Genomic DNA, 17,991 nt, shown 5'->3' on the forward strand with positions numbered 1-17,991 from the left:
TGTGTTTGCACCAGTGGAAATATCCCAGAGAAATAACTCGAATTGCTTTTAACACTTGCTCAACTTTGCTAATCCTCATCACCCTGCATAGATGCTTGTCGGCTAAAATTGACTCAACCCTGGCCGTGTTTAAGGAGAAGTCAATCATATCGGTCTATCCATTTTAAACACAATTACTCGGTTTGGGCATTCTACTTTCGAAGTTAAACGCTAAGTTCAAAGAGACTTATCCCAATGCAATCGTTTTTATATGTGACTTCGTGGGGCGATCTTTCCACCCCGATGTTTTGATACGTTATGTATTTACATGAAAAAAATCAAATAAGCGAAAGATCTAGCCCGTCCGATTAATTTTCATTCATTACAACTTATCTACCGCTTTTTCAAAATTTATACCTCCGCCCAATATAGTTTCGTTTTTTATCCACTACCTTCGCGGTCATCTTTTCGCCTCAATAAAGTATGCCCACTAGAATACCATGAACCCATTGTTGCTGTGTGACTATTGTCTTTCTGTAATTTTTTTCTTCCCTTAGTATACTGCCTTGGGGAACTTGTTCACTGTCCCGGGAGCGAACTTCTGTTCCTCAGGCAATGTGCGCCCTTCAAGTGATAATGGAACTAACTCAACCGATTGCTGGAACCCTCCTGACCTTTTTCCGTGAGTCTCCTTTTGGTTCCTTTTACCGCCTGATGTCTTTTCTGACTGCTCACCTCGCACTGACACCAGACAAAATCTAGGTCATTAGCCGACTTCCTGATTTTCTCCCTACCATAGTACATCTCGCATCCCAGGACTCAAAATCCTTGTTCTGCTCAAGCAAAATCTAACCAGTCGATCATCATGGATACTTTGTTAATCTCGCTTGTACCTCTGGACAGCTGTCCCTAACACGGAGCTGTTAACCACTCACTTGGTACATGCTACAAAATGATGGGATTGACTCCAACTCTAAACCTGAAATAGTCACTGAAATACAGAAGTTGTGCTACATAGTTTCTTTCTCATCTAATGAGAAATTAATACCAAGACAAAATCAAGTTTCGCCAAAATCCATTCCTCCCAATTTCCGTTGATTGTTTGTTCTCTCCTAGTCAGTCTAACTCCTTCACACGCCCATTAATTTGCCTTCATGAGGTCCTCCACATGTGTCGATAACTAATCGGACGAAGCGTTCTATCTATTTCCTAGCAGTCATGATTCTCTGAATTAGTCAACGGCTGGTTATAGGAAAACTTGCACCTAAACTCAAATTCGCCCACAGTGCAAACTGGTCGGTGATGACACTCCAAAATTCTTAGTCAATCAACCACTTATCCGATCCCTATCTGTCCACCTGACGAGTCTCGTGCGATTGGGCTTTTCGGAATCCGAACATACCTTTACATCGTACAGGTGTATTTCACGGACGAAGTACGTTGCGAGGCCAGACAAGTATTCTGCACTAAACGCTAAGAACAACGCCATCTTCAGCCAATCAGAATCGAAGAATCGGAGAGAATCCAGTTCACTTGGTAACAGACACTAGTGCAACAACTGTCAGTGACTATGTAAGGTTTCGTTCTAGTAAAGTGAGTTTTCAAGCGGCCTCCAGGGCAAGGACGTATCCATATCCCGTCTGAGTCTTTTGAGGTATACATCTTTGTGCTATTCCGAAGCGTCGATGAAATGCCGCGGTAAAATAGTCGGTCGCACCAACGAGCTTCGAGACTGGTCGTTCAAAACCATTGATTGAAAATCTCCGACTCATAATGGGCAAGTCCTGTCTCCGTAAAGTGGAACAGGGCAAACAACAGCGTGGTCTGAGTGGTGATTTCAGTCCTGCGCTGTGAAGCCTTCATTTGAAGGAATACTCTCCTTGGATTGCTAATCCGGCATTTCGCTTCATCTCTGGTGTGAGGGATTTATATGCCTCAACCGTTTTAACTGTAGAGTCTCGGTCTACATTCTGTTTTCGTATTGGTTAGACGGGTTTTGAAGTCCGTTTTTGCATCGCTAATCTTCAGATCGATCACAGCAGCATGATGATTGATACGATTAAGTCCATGTCCAAGGGTGTCAAAGCGGTCACCGAGGAGGACGATATCGTCGGCTAGTCTAATTCAAATGAATCAAGTGAAAATAATAGATAATCGTTCAGTTAAAAGACCCTTTAGACGCCTAACTGCCATGCTATACTAAGGAAGCACATGGGCTGAGACAATGCCGGATTGCCCAAGTCTAAACAGGAGAGCAGTCAAGTTGTCAGGGTTGGGTTCGGACCGCGGACCATATAGTTATTAAGTTCGCGCCTTAATCACAGAGAGGTCTTGGACTCAGTTAGACCCCGTGGTAGCCCTCAGGGACTCGATCCATTATCCAGTTTGTTTCATAGTTGAAAAGGACTGGAAACAGTGCACATTCTATCGTACACTGGTGCTCACCGAGTATCTCGCCGCACACCCAGCTATGGGCTTTGGTAGTAGTGTGTTGAACTAACCAAACGTGTGATTTTTAGTGGTGTCCTATCGTTTACGATTATTTTTCACAGGGCATCGCGATCTGGCGAGTCAAAAGCTGTGCAAACGTCGGCAAAACGTGCTGTCATCGTTTGTTGAATATTGAAACGATGCTTCAGTATTTTCCACAACGCATTATCTGCCAAAGTAGAATACTCCTCGATTAGTGCGTGTGTGTGCACCACTTTCAGCTGCAAAGTCTGTTCGCAAGAGTGATGCGAGGATTTTACTACATTACCTATAGGCTATAGGCTATCTTATCGCTTTTCTTATGTAGCTGATAGGGCAATGGGGGCACTACGGTTGGCTGGTTTTGCCTCTAGTCCTCAAGGAAAACCCTTTTAATGAAAAGAGTGAAGAAACTCTGTGATTCATTCTCTTGATGGTCACGGCAGTCTGTTGCTAGCTCGTTACAGACGGAAGTGTGGTCCTTGGGGCTTTCTTGAGGTGCTCCATATCAAGCGAGACAGTTTTCCGGGATCGTCGGTGTTAGCAGATTTTTTCCCTTCATCTCTTCACAGTACTAGTTGCCATCATCCCGGGTTGAGTGCGTCGTCCTAAGCCTTGAACGGTGATAATATGACGACTTCATAAATCATAGATTTTTTTCAATACAGAGACACACGTGTTCTTTTCTGATATACGGTCTTTTACGGAACCTCGGATTAGGTTAGCGTATTGTGTAGTAGCCTACAAAATAGGCCACTGGACTTTGACTTTCGAACCGTGCTATAAATGTCCCATCAATTTGGAGTTAAGTTCTTAATGCTCAGGGATAGTCATGGTTTCGGAATAAGCGAATGTGGAAGCGCTTTCTACAGCAGCGCATCGGACGTGTAGTTATACGTAGTTTGAGCAATGTATGCAGTCCCTCCCGTTATCAGTTTCTGTAGTCTTCCACTGAACAAGTCCAGCGACAGTCACGTTTGTGAGCTGTTTTCCAGTCGTTGAGTACGATGTCAGATGGATTTTTGAGTGTCGTGAACATCTATTGAAAACGCAAGTCCGTTTTAGATCGGCAGCATTTACCAGACGTTCGCCGCCTCCAAATCGTTGATCGAGATCTAAGTGTCCCAGAGTGTGGCGCATCGTGTCATTAGGTTGGCCACTGCAGAGGTCCCAGTCTCCCGCTATTACGAGGATATCTCATCTCGCCACCCGATCAGTGGCAGTTTGCGGCTAGTCGTAAGATTCGTCATCAGTTGGTTGGTCGGGTGGTAGTGTCAAGGCGCAGACCGATATGACGGTGAAGTTGGACGAGTGGCTTTTGAAGCAAGCTAGCAGGGTCGTCAGAAGGAGTGAGTTTATCCGAGAGCTGAAGACTTCACTGGCATTAAGGCTAAGAACTAATGCAATCCCATGTTGTCCATAACAGTCAACGGATTCGGGATAATACAGTTAGCATTACTTGGAATCTTGGTACGGTTCCATCCTGAGTGGGCAGACTTCAGGCGATGTTGACGTAGTCATATAGAGTATGCAGGACGATTGCCTGGTTTCCGACGTGGAGAAATGTCCTGAGTTCAAGCGCCCGATCGTATTCTAATAACGGATGGTTAGCCACATCCGTTTGGCTTGCAGATGACGTATTGCTTACGCGCGACCCCTTGGCACGACGACAATCGCTGCTGTGAAGATGTATACTCAGAGTTTCACGGAAGTGTGGCACAATCAGTTTCCTCTCTGCTGATTGACTTTCCGTTCGAATTCCCCCCCCCGTGCTTTGTAGAACCATGTGAGACATTCAGGGAAGTAAGAGAAAGATGTTGATCACCATTGTGCAACGCTCAGGGACGACGTCGATGGGAACTGAAGACATACAACAGCTGACGTCTGCTAGTTCATTAGTGTCCATAATCCAACAGTTTAAAATGACCGGTTTTGGTTACACAAGACGGTGTATATTTTGCCATTCTTTCCGTTCGAACCCCCCCCCCCCGTGCTTTGTAGAACCATGTGAGACATTCAGGGAAGTAAGAGAAAGATGTTGATCACCATTGTGCAACGCTCAGGGACGACGTCGATGGGAACTGAAGACATACAACAGCTGACGTCTGCTAGTTCATTAGTGTCCATAATCCAACAGTTTAAAATGACCGGTTTTGGTTACACAAGACGGTGTATATTTTGCCATTCACAAGGACGAATTATCACTGTGCGATAGATGTATCTAAGGCTAAGGGAGCGGGTGCTTGTACAGCTGCGTTACGCACCTCCTGGTATAACGAGAACGAAGTTATTAACCGTAGTTTAGGGTAGATACAAGCATCGATCACCTAACCAGTATACCTTGTAGCAGCATCAAAAGCAGAAATACGCCAAGGCCATCCTGAAGCTTTGGGCGCGAAACACATCCTGCTCTGTACTCCCGCGCCTGACCCAATAGATCTTCATCATGGACACGCTTAGAAGGAGATGTATACTTCATCTTGCCTCAGGAAAGTTTGGTCGTATGCACTGTTGAGACGAGAGTTACGCAAAACATTTACGGTATTTATCTCATCGGCTAATTGCTGCCGCATGTCGTCATTCCAGCTTCAACCGTTCACCCGTGGTAAGGTATTTACTTAGGGTTGTCAACACACGGTCGCTCTTCCTGCTCAGGGCACAGGCCAGCTGAAATGCAATGACTGCCCGTCAGCTCCACAGTAGTAACAAGTGCCCACTGTCTCGTGCACTTTTTCCCTAGATTTTTAACTACTGAAAATGCAGCAGTAGCAAATAATGGATGTAGCGTTCCGCTTCACCATGGCCCGAGCCACTTTCGTGCTCGCTTGGGTGCCTGCTGCTCGCGCCGAGTTCCATGAAACGGCCCCACACTAGAGAGGCAAGTAGCTCTCAAACAATTAGTTGAATTTTTCCAGAACTGTCCCTTAACCTCCGATTGTAAATACCAAGCAGATCAGAAGAGGAGTTTGTGCGTTTGGTACGCTTCTTGCCTCGTTGTCTTACCAACCGCGTTTTCCACAATAGTGAACATGTTGCCCGCAAATGTGGAGACACTTGAATTGGTGCATTTGACTATCAAGGCCTGTACCTGAAGAGCCTAACAACGTCACTACCAAGAGCACAACGCAGCTGGATAAAGCAGCGTTGCAACGCGCCATGGCTGCTTATGATCGGTCGACGGCCTAATGGTTTTGGTGTACTCTTCACCAATTCGCTTCTTATTTCCGTGTTACCCAGGCCGTATCCAACTAATATAGCAGGTAAGAAGGTGGAAGTAATATGAATTCTATCAACGGAGGATTCACGAACACAACTTTAAACTCTTGAAAGCGTTGGTTGGCTCGAGATTCCGTGGGCATAGTCCACGTTTACAAACTTTGGCGACGCATTCTTCCATGGTGCGATCGTATATGATCATCTGATAGTGCACTGGGCACTAATACTCAATATACTCATCCTCACTTCGGTGTTGGCTCTGGTTACCCCACTTAGGTTTCGGATTTCCACATTGCCCTAACTCTATATAGGAACATTATGTCTATCCTGTTGATCTTTTGCAGCATAATTTTTACTTCCCACTAACTTCATAATCTAATGTTTTACCGTAGAACCGGTCAGGATTACAGCATCAGTAAAACCTTCAGAGTACTTTCTGAGGCGATGGAGCGTTTGCATCAAGCATCAAACAATAACGCAGACCCTGAAGCTCTGAGCTTATCCCCGACAAACATCGGTCCATCTGCTGCTCCTGCTCTACCATTTCCCCCCGCGGGTCCTGCAGCTCCATCATACAGTGCTCCAGTTCATCCTGCAGCCAACCATCCCCTCACGGCGCAAAATGGATGGGGATCTCAGCCGGCCCCACCACAATTTAGTCCTTTCGATTCACAGCCTAACCATAATCAACCCGTAAGTCTACCTTGTGTTTAGTCTTTGGTTCAATGTCGCAAAGCAAGGATAACAGACGAACTAGTTCGCAAATGTACCGTTTTTCTAACGCTTTAAATTAGTAAAACGGCTTTTCAGTGAACTCACTTCTAACTGCACGGAGTCCACAGAGTCGTTTTCTGTAGGAAATCTTCGAAATCTTAATCTGAAGTAATTATGTTTGGAATAACCTGTCCTTTTATGTCCCTTATCGTAATTGTAGGTTCTCTACTTATCGCAATGTACCAGATGTGAACATTACCGATAGATCCTTTATCATTGCCTTCTAAATAGGCGAGAACAACATAACAAAACGTAACTCATGAGCCGTAGACCTTTTCCAGTTTGTCCGGTTTAACGCTATCACTGCGTTTTTTTGTTGAGTACTCCTGGTTTTTTTTTTACAAACAGCCAGTGATCCTGGTCTTCATAAGTTTTTCTATGTCTTATAAAATCTTATTAGAGTTTTCCTGCTAAACGAATCCTGGATATTGATGGGAGTTAAGTATTTTCAGTTTTTTTTTGGTGAGCGTCAAGTAGCACCAGAACATCAGACTTGGCTGTGGTCAAGCTTTTGTCGCATTTCAAAAACCCTTATGTTATCAATATAATTAACTTTTTCCTTACCAACGGCATCGGTATGAGGCATAAATCTTAGAATGAACCTTCCATTTGTATATTTTCCACATATCCATGCCCATCAAGAAAAGTTCGCGAACATAACTCACCGATAGCCGAGAAATATTTTAAGTAGCTTTTCCAGAAGAGTATGTACTAACCGTACTTCCTGCGCAAACTTAAAGGAACGTGTGAGAAGCTGAGACGGAGAGAGCTTGGATTGATTTGCATGACCTCTTCATATCTAATCGAAAAATAAAAACTTGTCTACACAAGTGTATTATCCGGGCAACAGCCTAAGATCAAAAGTACGTTCGTCGCAATGTTCGTACGTTCGTAGGCTCTGAGTTCCATCAGCTGTATAGCTCTTTTAGGTGCACAGAGGTGCATCCAAGTTATTGCTTTCAGTGCACAGCTCCCTTCTCAATTCCCCCACTTAACAGTCCACTGATAGTGTTGTATTTACGCAACAATTTATCAGCTCCCGCCTCCAATCCGCAGCTAACTATCCCACCTCCCCAAATCATCGATGAACGAAAGTGTAGTAACTACAACCACTGTATGACAAGTACGCAAGAAAGGGCACTCCTCCGGGACAAAATTTCGAATTCCCTAGGCACTGACCCCAACAGTGCGAACCTAACGCGCAGACCTGTTGTGGTCACTCTGTAGACTGCTCCATTTGGTGTAGTACTCTATACTGGTTATTTAGCATCGACAGTCGACAAACTATGGGTGCACTAGTGTATATAGTAAAGAGTCCAGTAATTTATGAGATATGAACAAAATATCCACCTTGGACATTTTGATCAATAGCCTGGCATTCCGACAGCTCATCTAGTGTCGCCACACGGTGGGATGAGTGTAACTCCCGACCAATATCTTGTATTGGACAAACCTACAAGAGCCACTCCTGTTCCTCGAGCCGGGGTTCCAGGTTTCTCTTCAAGCAACAACAAGGGTATGGCATGTACGCAACACTAGTTGGACCTGGGACATGTCGCCTAGCGGATTTGATACTGAGAGTACTACGCGTGATACACCAAACCATAGTACATCATGTTTGTTGACCATGGGAATCTGAGCACCCTATGCAGTTTTTCTTCACGTTTAACATATTTCCTCGCATGTTTTAGCTTGAAGGAAGTGGACTTGGACCCACAAATTGGGATGCTGCCCCTCCACCCGATGAACGCGAAGGCACGGACTTCTATCAAGAGCATTTGCAACCCACTACCACACAATCGCCTCAACCAGCACCTTATGGCGGCCCAATGCCTCATGCCGGCAGCAACCTAGAGACCGCCGGTAGTGGATACGGTGAGTACCAACCATATGAACCGGAAGAGACGGAGGGTTCGCGTCGTGTGCCTGATGAGTCAGAAGACAGCCGAAGCGAGACTATCGAAGCTGATGATCGATGGGACGCAATTAATCGACCTGATGGCAGGCTGCCGTTCCAACAACCGGATGCTATCACCACAACGACGTGGACATCCACGACACCGTCGACAACTACATCAACCAGTGCACTGCGTCGGAGTTCAGTTACTTCCCCAACACCGTCCATACCAAAACATACTGAAACCCGTATCAGTACGACTATTAATACGACCACCACCACTACAACCACGCCGTCTACATCAGCGGCGACGGAGGCACCCATAATCGTTCCCCCTGCAACCCACTGGCGCGCTCCAGATGCTCCACAGATCACTCCACCTGTTGGACCCCCAACGCCACCACCACGGAAATCACATCCCGATGAACCTCTCTATGGAAATTTACCAGATGATGAAGACAACATTGTGAGACAAGGATTCCAACCATTTGGTTCTACTTTGCCACCCACCTTCCCGAAGCCTTCCTGGCCTGAAGCGCCCGATCCTGAGTCTCAAAGAACTTGGTGGAAGGTGAGTTTGTAGTGCTCATACACATACAACCAAAGAGCTGTAGGTGTCCTTAGTTGAGCGGTAGTCACGCCGGTTATAGTCAAAACGGCTCGCCCTAAAAGATCATGGTCCTCTTTTAGTTTGCTAGCAGTCAACTTACAGCACTTTCTCATCTCTGGTTCACCGTAGTTCTTTACGAAGTCGGACAGCGATAACCAGTCGTTTTGACCAGGAGCTGAACCGTGTTCTAGTGGCTATTCATAAGAGATCAACTCGGGTTTCCACTCAAGGTTCTCGAGTTGGAACGTCCCTCCTTTTTTCAGAACAAGAAAGTGACTACCCACGGTTCGACAAAGGTGAATTGCGAACATCGTTGTGAGCTCTTGTTACCGTATTCTCATCCGTGCACTAGGAGTCGCTGACAATGCAGCGTCTTCATGTCCGTCACCTTTTTGTAAGGAAATTCGCACTATTCGGCCGACCAGAAACCAGTCTCAATCACAGCTCATTGTTGAGATGGCTTGTGCAGAGCTTAAAAACGGGTTTTATATCGGATTTCACGCCCAATTCACCAACTAGATCTCTCCTGCTACAGTTTGGAAATACCGTCTTGACAAAGTGGTTTTTTGTCGGAAGCGATTGGGCCGACAGTGTAAATTTAGGGGGTCCTATAGAAGGGCGGGCTTGGGTTTCACCCATGCTGTTCTTGGGCAACAATATCCCTAATGCTAAATCATGAAAATTGCTGTTGCACGTATCACCTTTCATGACAGCACTGGCACATACTTTTCTGGACACTCATTCTAACTTGTTAGAAAACAGCCTCTCAGTGGCTGAAAGCAACTCGCCTGGTGGTTTACATATTCTCTAGTTACTTGCTTATTCTCTGGTTCTGTACAACCCTCGGCAACGTCTGCTGCTTATTACTGCTGTTTGCAGTAATTGTCTAGATGGACTAACCAAGAAGTTTATCACGTTTTGCTGCAGTGCAGATACTTCTTATTCTGGTATCTCTGCAAACGACTGATTTCTCCAACCGTCAGTTATAACGAGGATGACATGAGATCCTTCCATTAACTCAAACTACACTGTCGCTCACATTGAGAGCACAAACTCGTCAGTAAGTGATGACCGCAATCCGAAACACCGCATTTTTACCTTGGACCAACGCTAGTTGGAACATTATGAGTCACACTCCTCCAGTGCAACATGTAAACGAATCAGAGAAGTGGTGGTTGGACCATTTCAAAGCACACACCGAAATGGACCACTTATTCAGTGAATGTGAACGGTCCATCTTGATTGCAAGCGGAAAAAGTCAAAATAGGTGACCTTAATCTATACTAGTCGGTCTTGTTGCGGATACTGACATACCGCCCTTTTGCCTTTGTTACCTTGTTCCATTTCCTTTCAGGATCCGCACTCGGAAGGCAGTGGAAGCGCCGAAGCCGGCGTAGGCACTCAAGCTCGACCTCAGGTGCCAAGTTACCCCGGTGGTAACTATGGTCCAGACATGGGAAAACCAGAACCGTCCGTTCCTGACGCACCGGTCCACTACTACCCAGGTAGTGGCCAAAGTCCGTTCCAAACCCAACCTGACGAAGGTTATCCTGGACTGTCGCAATTCATCACCGACCGTCCAGCTGGTGCTCCGCTCGATCCGCAAACCGGAGATCGATCAACTGGCTGGACGAAGTATGTTCAGGATCCTCTCCAGCCGTATCCCGCTCAACCGGGCAGTGGGCTTGGAGACAACACGTGGGATGACGGTAGACAGGACAGCTTACCAGGTAGATTAACATCGAGTTTATGCTGATGCAATATCTCCTCAAAAGTACATACCAATTAGAGGTTTTTATATATCTCATTGTGTTAATAATGCGTAATGTTCATTCCGGTCAGGTGTCCTACTCCGTGAAATCCACCATTTAAATGTGTCCCAAACTTGGGTGCGGTTAGGTAGACTGTCTAGTCACGAACCCCGACGTTCGCTTTAAGACATAATTCACGCATCTTTCTTCCACCGTTGCTGACCATAGCAATACCTGTCTATTCCATGCGTGAAATCCCTAAACGCACTCAAGGCAGCGGGGTCTATCCAGTCGCACAAACTGTTGCCCTAGCGAGCATTAGGACATAGGAGTTATGCGCGACTCGACTGCTTTAAGTCGAGTGGAAGCATTTCCCACTGCCGGACTCATGCTTCTATACGTTGACCTGACAACAATCTCTCCTTCTTCTAGACGGACTACCCCGCTGGCAGGAAGGTCCTGCTGGTAGTGGCGCTCCTGACCCAGTGAAATTTCCACCCACTTCCGAGATCCAACCTCAGATTCCTCCAGTGGAAGCGCCACCCCAGCTCCCGGTTCTTCATCCTCTTGTCAAACCGAAGCCTTCAATACCCTTCCCACCTCTACCTCCACCGGAAGTCTGGGTCCCCGCACAACTGGCTCCTGGTCAACCTATTCCTTCTGTTTTGCTTGTCCGGGAGTACAATGTTCAAGAGCCGCTATACGGTCCTGAGGTCGTACAAAACAAACCCAATCTGGCATCAATACGTCACCCCGTTGCCACTCTGGTCTTCGTTTGTATTGCTACGTTGTTGATCTGACTATCATCCATACATTATGCATGTAAATAGATAACAAACTTGGTTCGTATAGGACCGATGTACATTGAACCGGGCCACACCTGATGTCATGCATGGTTTCTTCTTATGCTAGATTCACCGGCGTTTCACACCCATGCTTTTCTCACTGGACTACTCATTCATTGTTTGCTCGAATGTTTTTTTCCAAATTACAACTCATTGTTAGTCATATATTACGAAACAAATAAAATCACAAGTCGGTGTCAAACAATTTGTGATATACTAGCAAGGTTATCCTGCACTGCGCGGGCGGCTGCCTCATTTGCAGGCCTCCATGTTATTTCGGAAGCTGAGGCATTAGGATTTTCGTCGAGGGACTGGCTATCAGAGCACGCAAAACGAAGCGCACCCTCTGCGAACCAGTAGTCTAACAGGTTGGGGCAACGAAACAGCAAATTCAAGGCGGAATACAATCCCTCAAAGAATGTTTGTGGTTCCTGTTCCGGTGTTGTAGACAACTTCGCCAGGTCACTCCTTTTCAGAACCTTTGGGTCCCTGAAACGCCAATCGCACCCGAACGGCATAATTATTAATTCACAGGAATTGGGGTCGAAGACGTTCACCACACGCACCTCACCAGTTTGCAGCCGGGCTAGTCGCAACGCGGGTAGGGGGCCTCGGGCACTCCAGCTCAGGGTAGCGGCAATAGCTGTGTTCGTCTGCCAGTTGAAGGCCATACCCATTATTATGGGACGGCGCAGGGCTTGGTGTCGACAGGAAGCCTGCGAGTTCAACTCCACTGTTGTGTTTAGGTCAGCTACGCAGAAGGTTTTCAAGGTGTACAGAGAATTGCCGCATAGCATTTCCGACATGACGAGATCCAACACTCCGCGCGACAAGTGACCGTCATCTGTGAAACCTCCGATTATGTGTGCGTCGACTACACAAGTTCCCCTCGGAATAAAATATTGCTCTATTTGGGTGAAGAAATCGCTGACACGATCGCGGTGATCTAAATGCACCAAAGTACAGGAGCGAGGAAAACGCAAGACAAGAATCAAGCAAGAGGTTGCGTCATCGGAAGCCATCACCGAAGGCAATCCCTTACTTTCTAAGTCGCAGGGAACTGTTGCCATCTCACCTTGATGCACGTAAAGCAGGTTGTGGGGTGATGAGAACTGGTGGACGCGTTCCCTAAAGTTCGATGCAGCCAGCTTCACCGATGGCATTGAACAAATGCGGTCCACATAAGCAGGAACTTCTGACTTTTCACACTGGTGTTGTGTTGATTCAATAATGAGCGTCATAGACAAGTCCAATCCGATTTTCTAGCACCAGCCGTGCATGCACGTGCATGAGTTCCAAGCCCGGATCATCTGGAATGAAGGAATCATAGCTGTGAGGTACTATAAAGCATGAGTCAGGTATCAAAAGTCACTGTATTCTTCAACTTTATGTACACCGCTCTGTACAAAACCCAGAAGTCTTGCTATTTACAAAGTCATCAGTAGAAAAATACGGATGAATCTGTTCAGAGATTCAAAAATAGGGCGCCTCGGATTCTGACCAGTGTGCTTTCAAAAGCTGGTTGCATTATTTACAAGCTGCCTTCCTCAGGCAATAAGTATTGCAGACTTCGAGATATGTACATTAGATGTGGCCGATGTGTTCCAGGTGCTTATTAGCCCCAGCCGTTAACCTGCGGCGCGACGAGCTCCGACAGAGTTTGACGATTATCAGGATTTACAAGAGCAGGTAAATAGGCCTCGCTGCGTAGTATCCATTGTCGCCAATCTTTCAGTATTGTATACAGCACAGAACGCTTGAATCGCAATGCCTCTGACATGATCACTGAAATTGCTGCATAGCGTTGGGCCAAACTGCCGGATAGGTCATTCAGACGGGCGAAGATGCCGGAGCCGTCTGTTAAATGAAAAAGAGAGGTGTTATTTTATGTTCAACTGCTCTTACGAAATGACACTATACAAAAATCATTCACCTGCATGAGGTTCACGGACGATCCTCGTAAGGTCTCGAACAACTCGTTCATTCGAAATAAACGCATCCTTGTTTGACATCGCCTTCTCTGTTTGTTTTGAGAACGTCGGCAATGCGGGCGCTTGTTTTTGCACAACCGTCGTTATAGTGTCATCTGCTTTTCCGAAATATGTGAACTTAGGAAAAATGAACCAACCTGAGTGATTGGGAATGGGAGAGTTGGGCGGAGAGTTCTTCGGAGAAAATTCACGCCAGTTGAGGTGGTTAATGTAAGCGGGGAGAGGACCTACGGCAATTAAAGTACAAGACGCAGCACTTACCTTTATTTCGGACTACGGTGTTGGAACTCTTGGTGTGCTGTCTTTTTCGGCCCGGGACCACTAAAGTGGCGTTAGCGCCCCCGGGAACACCAGCAGTTAAGCCCATCTCGTCAACATATACTTCATCGGCAATGAAACTGGCTGTCGTCTTCTTTCGGAATGGATTGCCGAACGTATCTAGCCTTTCTGGGGATGGGTTTATTTCCCTGAGAACCGGTTCGAACTCGTGAGCCGCCTTGTAACTAAGATAATCACCCATAGTGGCAACTGGTTGTTCATGGACCGAGCTATCATGGGAATCAGTCTGCCGTCCGCCTAGTATGGCGTCTAAGTTGCGTCGCATCCTTCGCAGAGCAATCCGCAGCTTGCTTCTTTCCACATCAGCTGCGCGAGCATACGGGTGGGCAGCCGACTGAATTACACGTCGTCCTGTGCTAGGACGCAACTCACGCAGTGACCAAAGAGGAAAGGGAAGCAGAGAGGCCGGAAGCTAAAACAATATGCGAAGTAGTATATATCAAACCTTGATATTTGTGAAGGAGTGCTCTCCATTTTGTGTGGTGCGCACAAAATTGTCGTATTCTATTTTAGCAGCGTGCCGCAACTTTTGCAGTGTTTGATTCAATTGGTAGGGGCGAACACGATCAACGGCTTCAGGCTTAATCACACTCTGGAATCCAAATCTTTCAAACGCCTTTGTAAGGGGCTGAGCGAGCATATATACGAGGAAGCAGACTTACCATAAAGTAGTAGCGGGGAATGCTACTTAGGTAGCCTACAAACCTGTGCCCCCATGCTTCACTCATTCGCATGTGGTGTACTTCGTATAACTCATCTAACAGATAGTGATTCGAAATACTGACTTACTTAAGAGATGACAAAAATTTGGATAGTCATATGGGAGTACATGCAAGTGCACTGTTTGAAGATCAGGTGATGACTTGAGATATCCGAACGGGGCACTCTGTGCATGCTTGCCATCAGCTCCAAAGCACTGCCACACCTTAGCTGGATCCCGGATGCAAAGCATTTGAGTAAAAAGCGATGGCTCAAGTTCATATCGATCGACAGGGAAATATTCAGGCACATTAGGTATTTGGACCTGCGATGTAGACACAAAAATCCTCGGGTGTGCAGGTCGCGCAGGCTGCAATTAATGTAAACACATCAGTAACAGCCTTACCAAATGAGAGGAAATCAGCTCATCATCAAGCCAAAACGTTTCCGGAATTGGCCAGTTCGAACAGACTCGACCCATCAATTTGATGTATACCAGCTGTTTGTGCGTGTTTTCGTTATGAGTGGAAGTTTCCGACTGCTCAAAATCAGCACCGGGTGTGAAGTCAATTACGACCGCAGGCTGGCATTTCGGAGCTAAGGACTCTAAACACTGTTGCAACTCCCGATTGTCTGATACGTAAAAGCCCTTTCCACCGGTAAGTTCAGAGGTTTTAACCACGGGCAATTCATTCATATCCGACTTTTGGAAAGTGGTGTCCACAGTTTCGACAAAACCGGGATACCGTAAAATAACAGAATAAAGCCGGTAATCCCAGCGAAATGAATCATTGGTCAATGGCTGTCCAAATATTGTTGTCTCAATGGAAGACATTGACACATCCTAGTCGGAGCGGATATCACAAAGAAAGAAGTGGTACCTTCAATATGGACTCGTCTAGACTAGTACTGCAACATCCATCAGTAATGCACAATATTACAGCAGGCTCAATATATGACGGGAACATACCCTGAAATGGAAAGTTAACTGTGAGGAGCCAACGAAACCCATACCATTCCGTAATTCTCCAGGCCAAGTTGAAGCCGGTTCAAGTTAAGCATACGAAACGTCCGCTGCAAACCCACGCTAAGTGGCGTCTGTCCGTCAGCCTTAATAGTATTGAGCGCAGCGTGAATACACTGAAGGTCCACATTTTGTCTCCAGCCTGCTAGCTAAAATCATTATAAATAAATGAAGCAAAAATCCCTACTTTAACGTATTGACAGTCATCGTCAAGAGTCAATATAAAATAGCGATCAACCCTGGACTTGTTTAAACGGATCTAAAGTAGTTTTCATTTAAGGCTGTAAATAGTCCAACCTTGAAAAATAACTCGGTTGCAGATTTCGCGACATCGAGCAACGTAGTCCCTTGAATTGTGCGCTGGTTCATAGACGCGCTATTGTCGATCAGAAAAACAATTATCGTCATCGCAACCCCTCAAGGTCATCAGCGCAAGCCAGCCAATCGTGACGCAGTAAGGCCGCGCAACGTTGGACAAGCGAACAATCTAATGCCGCGCGCCTGCCCTGCCGGCGCTTTTATTACGTGTGGAAGGTCGTACTGCCTTCTGATTGGCTGATTCTTGTTGGAGGCTCATACAGAGCAGTCGTAATGTTACATCGATTTTCTTCTTCTTATACACGTTTCTGCATGAGTTTTCAATAGCATTCCAACCCTACTTTTATTATCTACCAAAATTTTCCAACTAATGTGCATTGATCGAGTTTTTCACGAGATGCTTGGTGAACAACTTTTCTCTCTATATGAGCCTCCGAGCGCATCGATCTTTGGCATTAACCCCCCTTTGCGCCATCGTCTGAGGCGGGGACGTGCGACCGGAGCGGTGGGCTCTGCGACTGCAGTTGGTCCAAAGTGCTGGCTTAATTGTGCCGTTGCCGGGCTGCTCGGGCATCTGTGCTCGCCGCGTACGCAAGCAATGGCATACGGAATCACTGCAACCATTGCCACCAGTTTCCAACTGCCGCCAACTCGTCCAGAGCACGGTAATAGAATAAATTACATGGGTATTCAGATCCCGGTTTTATGTAGATCAAGTGACCGGCCGATATAGCTTCAGGGATTACAAACCATGGGACCCTGTGTTCATTTTGCACTAAAATGTAGCACCCAACGATACCTTGACATTTGTGTCAAGCGACAGTAGGAAGATAGTCTCCGTATTTTATCTACAGAAGTCAAGACAGGGTCGGTGTGACATTTTCGTTGACGTTCGAAGTGGAGAGGCTGTGTCTTCGTTTGCTGAGGTGTTATTTGGCAGCCAACTAGCCACTGTTTTTCCCCCAATCGTTTCTGGTATACCTAAACCTAAGCGAAAAGTTGGTACGACAAGACGGTTGCTTGACTTTCATACTGTACTAGTTTTTTTGACAGGAATCGCATAGTTCCCCCGGGTTATCAACCGGTTTGGTTGGTACGGTCGACCGTATTTGAATCATAAGGGTTTCTGACCGTTTTTCACCAGGAACGAACCAAACAGGACATAAGCCAATTGACTTATCAAGGACTACACAACAGCGGATGCATAAAGAGCGATCTCTATCCTATACATCCAGCAGCTCGACTTCCACAGCTTCGGTGCGGACACGACCATGAAAGCACAAATGGTTATATAGAGTAATCTCTACAAAAGTGCAGGAGTTTTCTCGACTACTGTGAAAAGTTCACACTGAATCAACTATCACTCACTGGACTATTTCTGCTGAACTATGCTGTATGTGTACGGTCATAGGAAGCAGGCGAACTATAGCACAACAAATGAATACTTGAGAAGACATAATAATTCTGGCCTGGAACTCTACAGACGTTCCGAACAGCCTGGTGATAGTGTGGTTCACGAAATCACACACAACCTGCTTCGACACGCACGCCGCTCAGTATTGACACAGTTCATTTCAATGCCATGGTTACTAATAGGAGACAAGGCTATGAAAATTGGCTAGGGTCCGAAACCGTCTCAGTATTGACACAGTTCATTTCAATGCCATGGTTACTAATAGGAGACAAGGCTATGAAAATTGGCTAGGGTCAATCCGAAACCGTCCAGACAATAAACAGATAGTCAATGCTGTTTTAAAGCATACTGTCAACTTTGTCACTACCCGCGCTGGAAGATATAAGGGATCTCACTTCCCAGGTGATTCTGTTCGTTTCAGCAGCCTAATTTATCGAGTTAGATAACGTAGGATCGCCCCTGTCTTCCCCATAAGTTGGGTTGAAAAACACAGATCCTGTCGGAAATCAAAACGAGAATTTATAAGAGTTAGTTTGACAAGCGGATTTTAAGTTAGTAAAAACTTAAAAGTTATGGTACTGTTACTTAAAGACGAAGATGAATCGTTGTAGTTGAGTAAATTCTGGCCCCTGGATTGGGTTGTATAGTGAGTACGTAGCCTATCT

General features: G+C 46.1%; 2 protein-coding genes across 2 annotated transcripts in view; one reads left to right on the top strand and one right to left on the bottom strand.

The window, feature by feature from the left end:
* T265_06508 (hypothetical protein) overlaps positions 1–12,911 on the top strand; it is a gene marked incomplete at both ends in the record, with an annotated part of 33,583 nt that extends 20,672 nt beyond the window's left edge. The window contains 5 exons of the mRNA XM_009171782.1: positions 537–661; positions 6,057–6,357; positions 8,130–8,906; positions 10,300–10,675; positions 11,129–12,911. Coding sequence (XP_009170046.1) covers positions 537–661; positions 6,057–6,357; positions 8,130–8,906; positions 10,300–10,675; positions 11,129–11,496 — 1,947 coding nt within the window. The remainder of the gene's footprint in view (positions 1–536; positions 662–6,056; positions 6,358–8,129; positions 8,907–10,299; positions 10,676–11,128) is intronic.
* Positions 11,739–16,002, bottom strand: T265_06509 (hypothetical protein; the record flags this gene model as incomplete). Its single annotated transcript, XM_009171783.1, has 13 exons — positions 11,739–12,803; positions 13,175–13,398; positions 13,475–13,627; positions 13,670–13,759; positions 13,794–14,283; positions 14,317–14,499; positions 14,534–14,628; positions 14,661–14,940; positions 14,977–15,414; positions 15,452–15,541; positions 15,585–15,743; positions 15,782–15,853; positions 15,892–16,002. The coding sequence occupies 13 exons, from the start codon at positions 16,000–16,002 to the stop codon at positions 11,739–11,741; spliced, it is 3,450 nt and encodes a 1,149-aa protein (XP_009170047.1).
* Between the last annotated feature and the right edge of the window lie 1,989 nt (positions 16,003–17,991).

The sequence above is a fragment of the Opisthorchis viverrini genome, assembly GCF_000715545.1.
Source record: "Opisthorchis viverrini unplaced genomic scaffold opera_v5_133, whole genome shotgun sequence".
Taxonomy (NCBI): Eukaryota; Metazoa; Platyhelminthes; class Trematoda; order Opisthorchiida; family Opisthorchiidae; genus Opisthorchis; species Opisthorchis viverrini.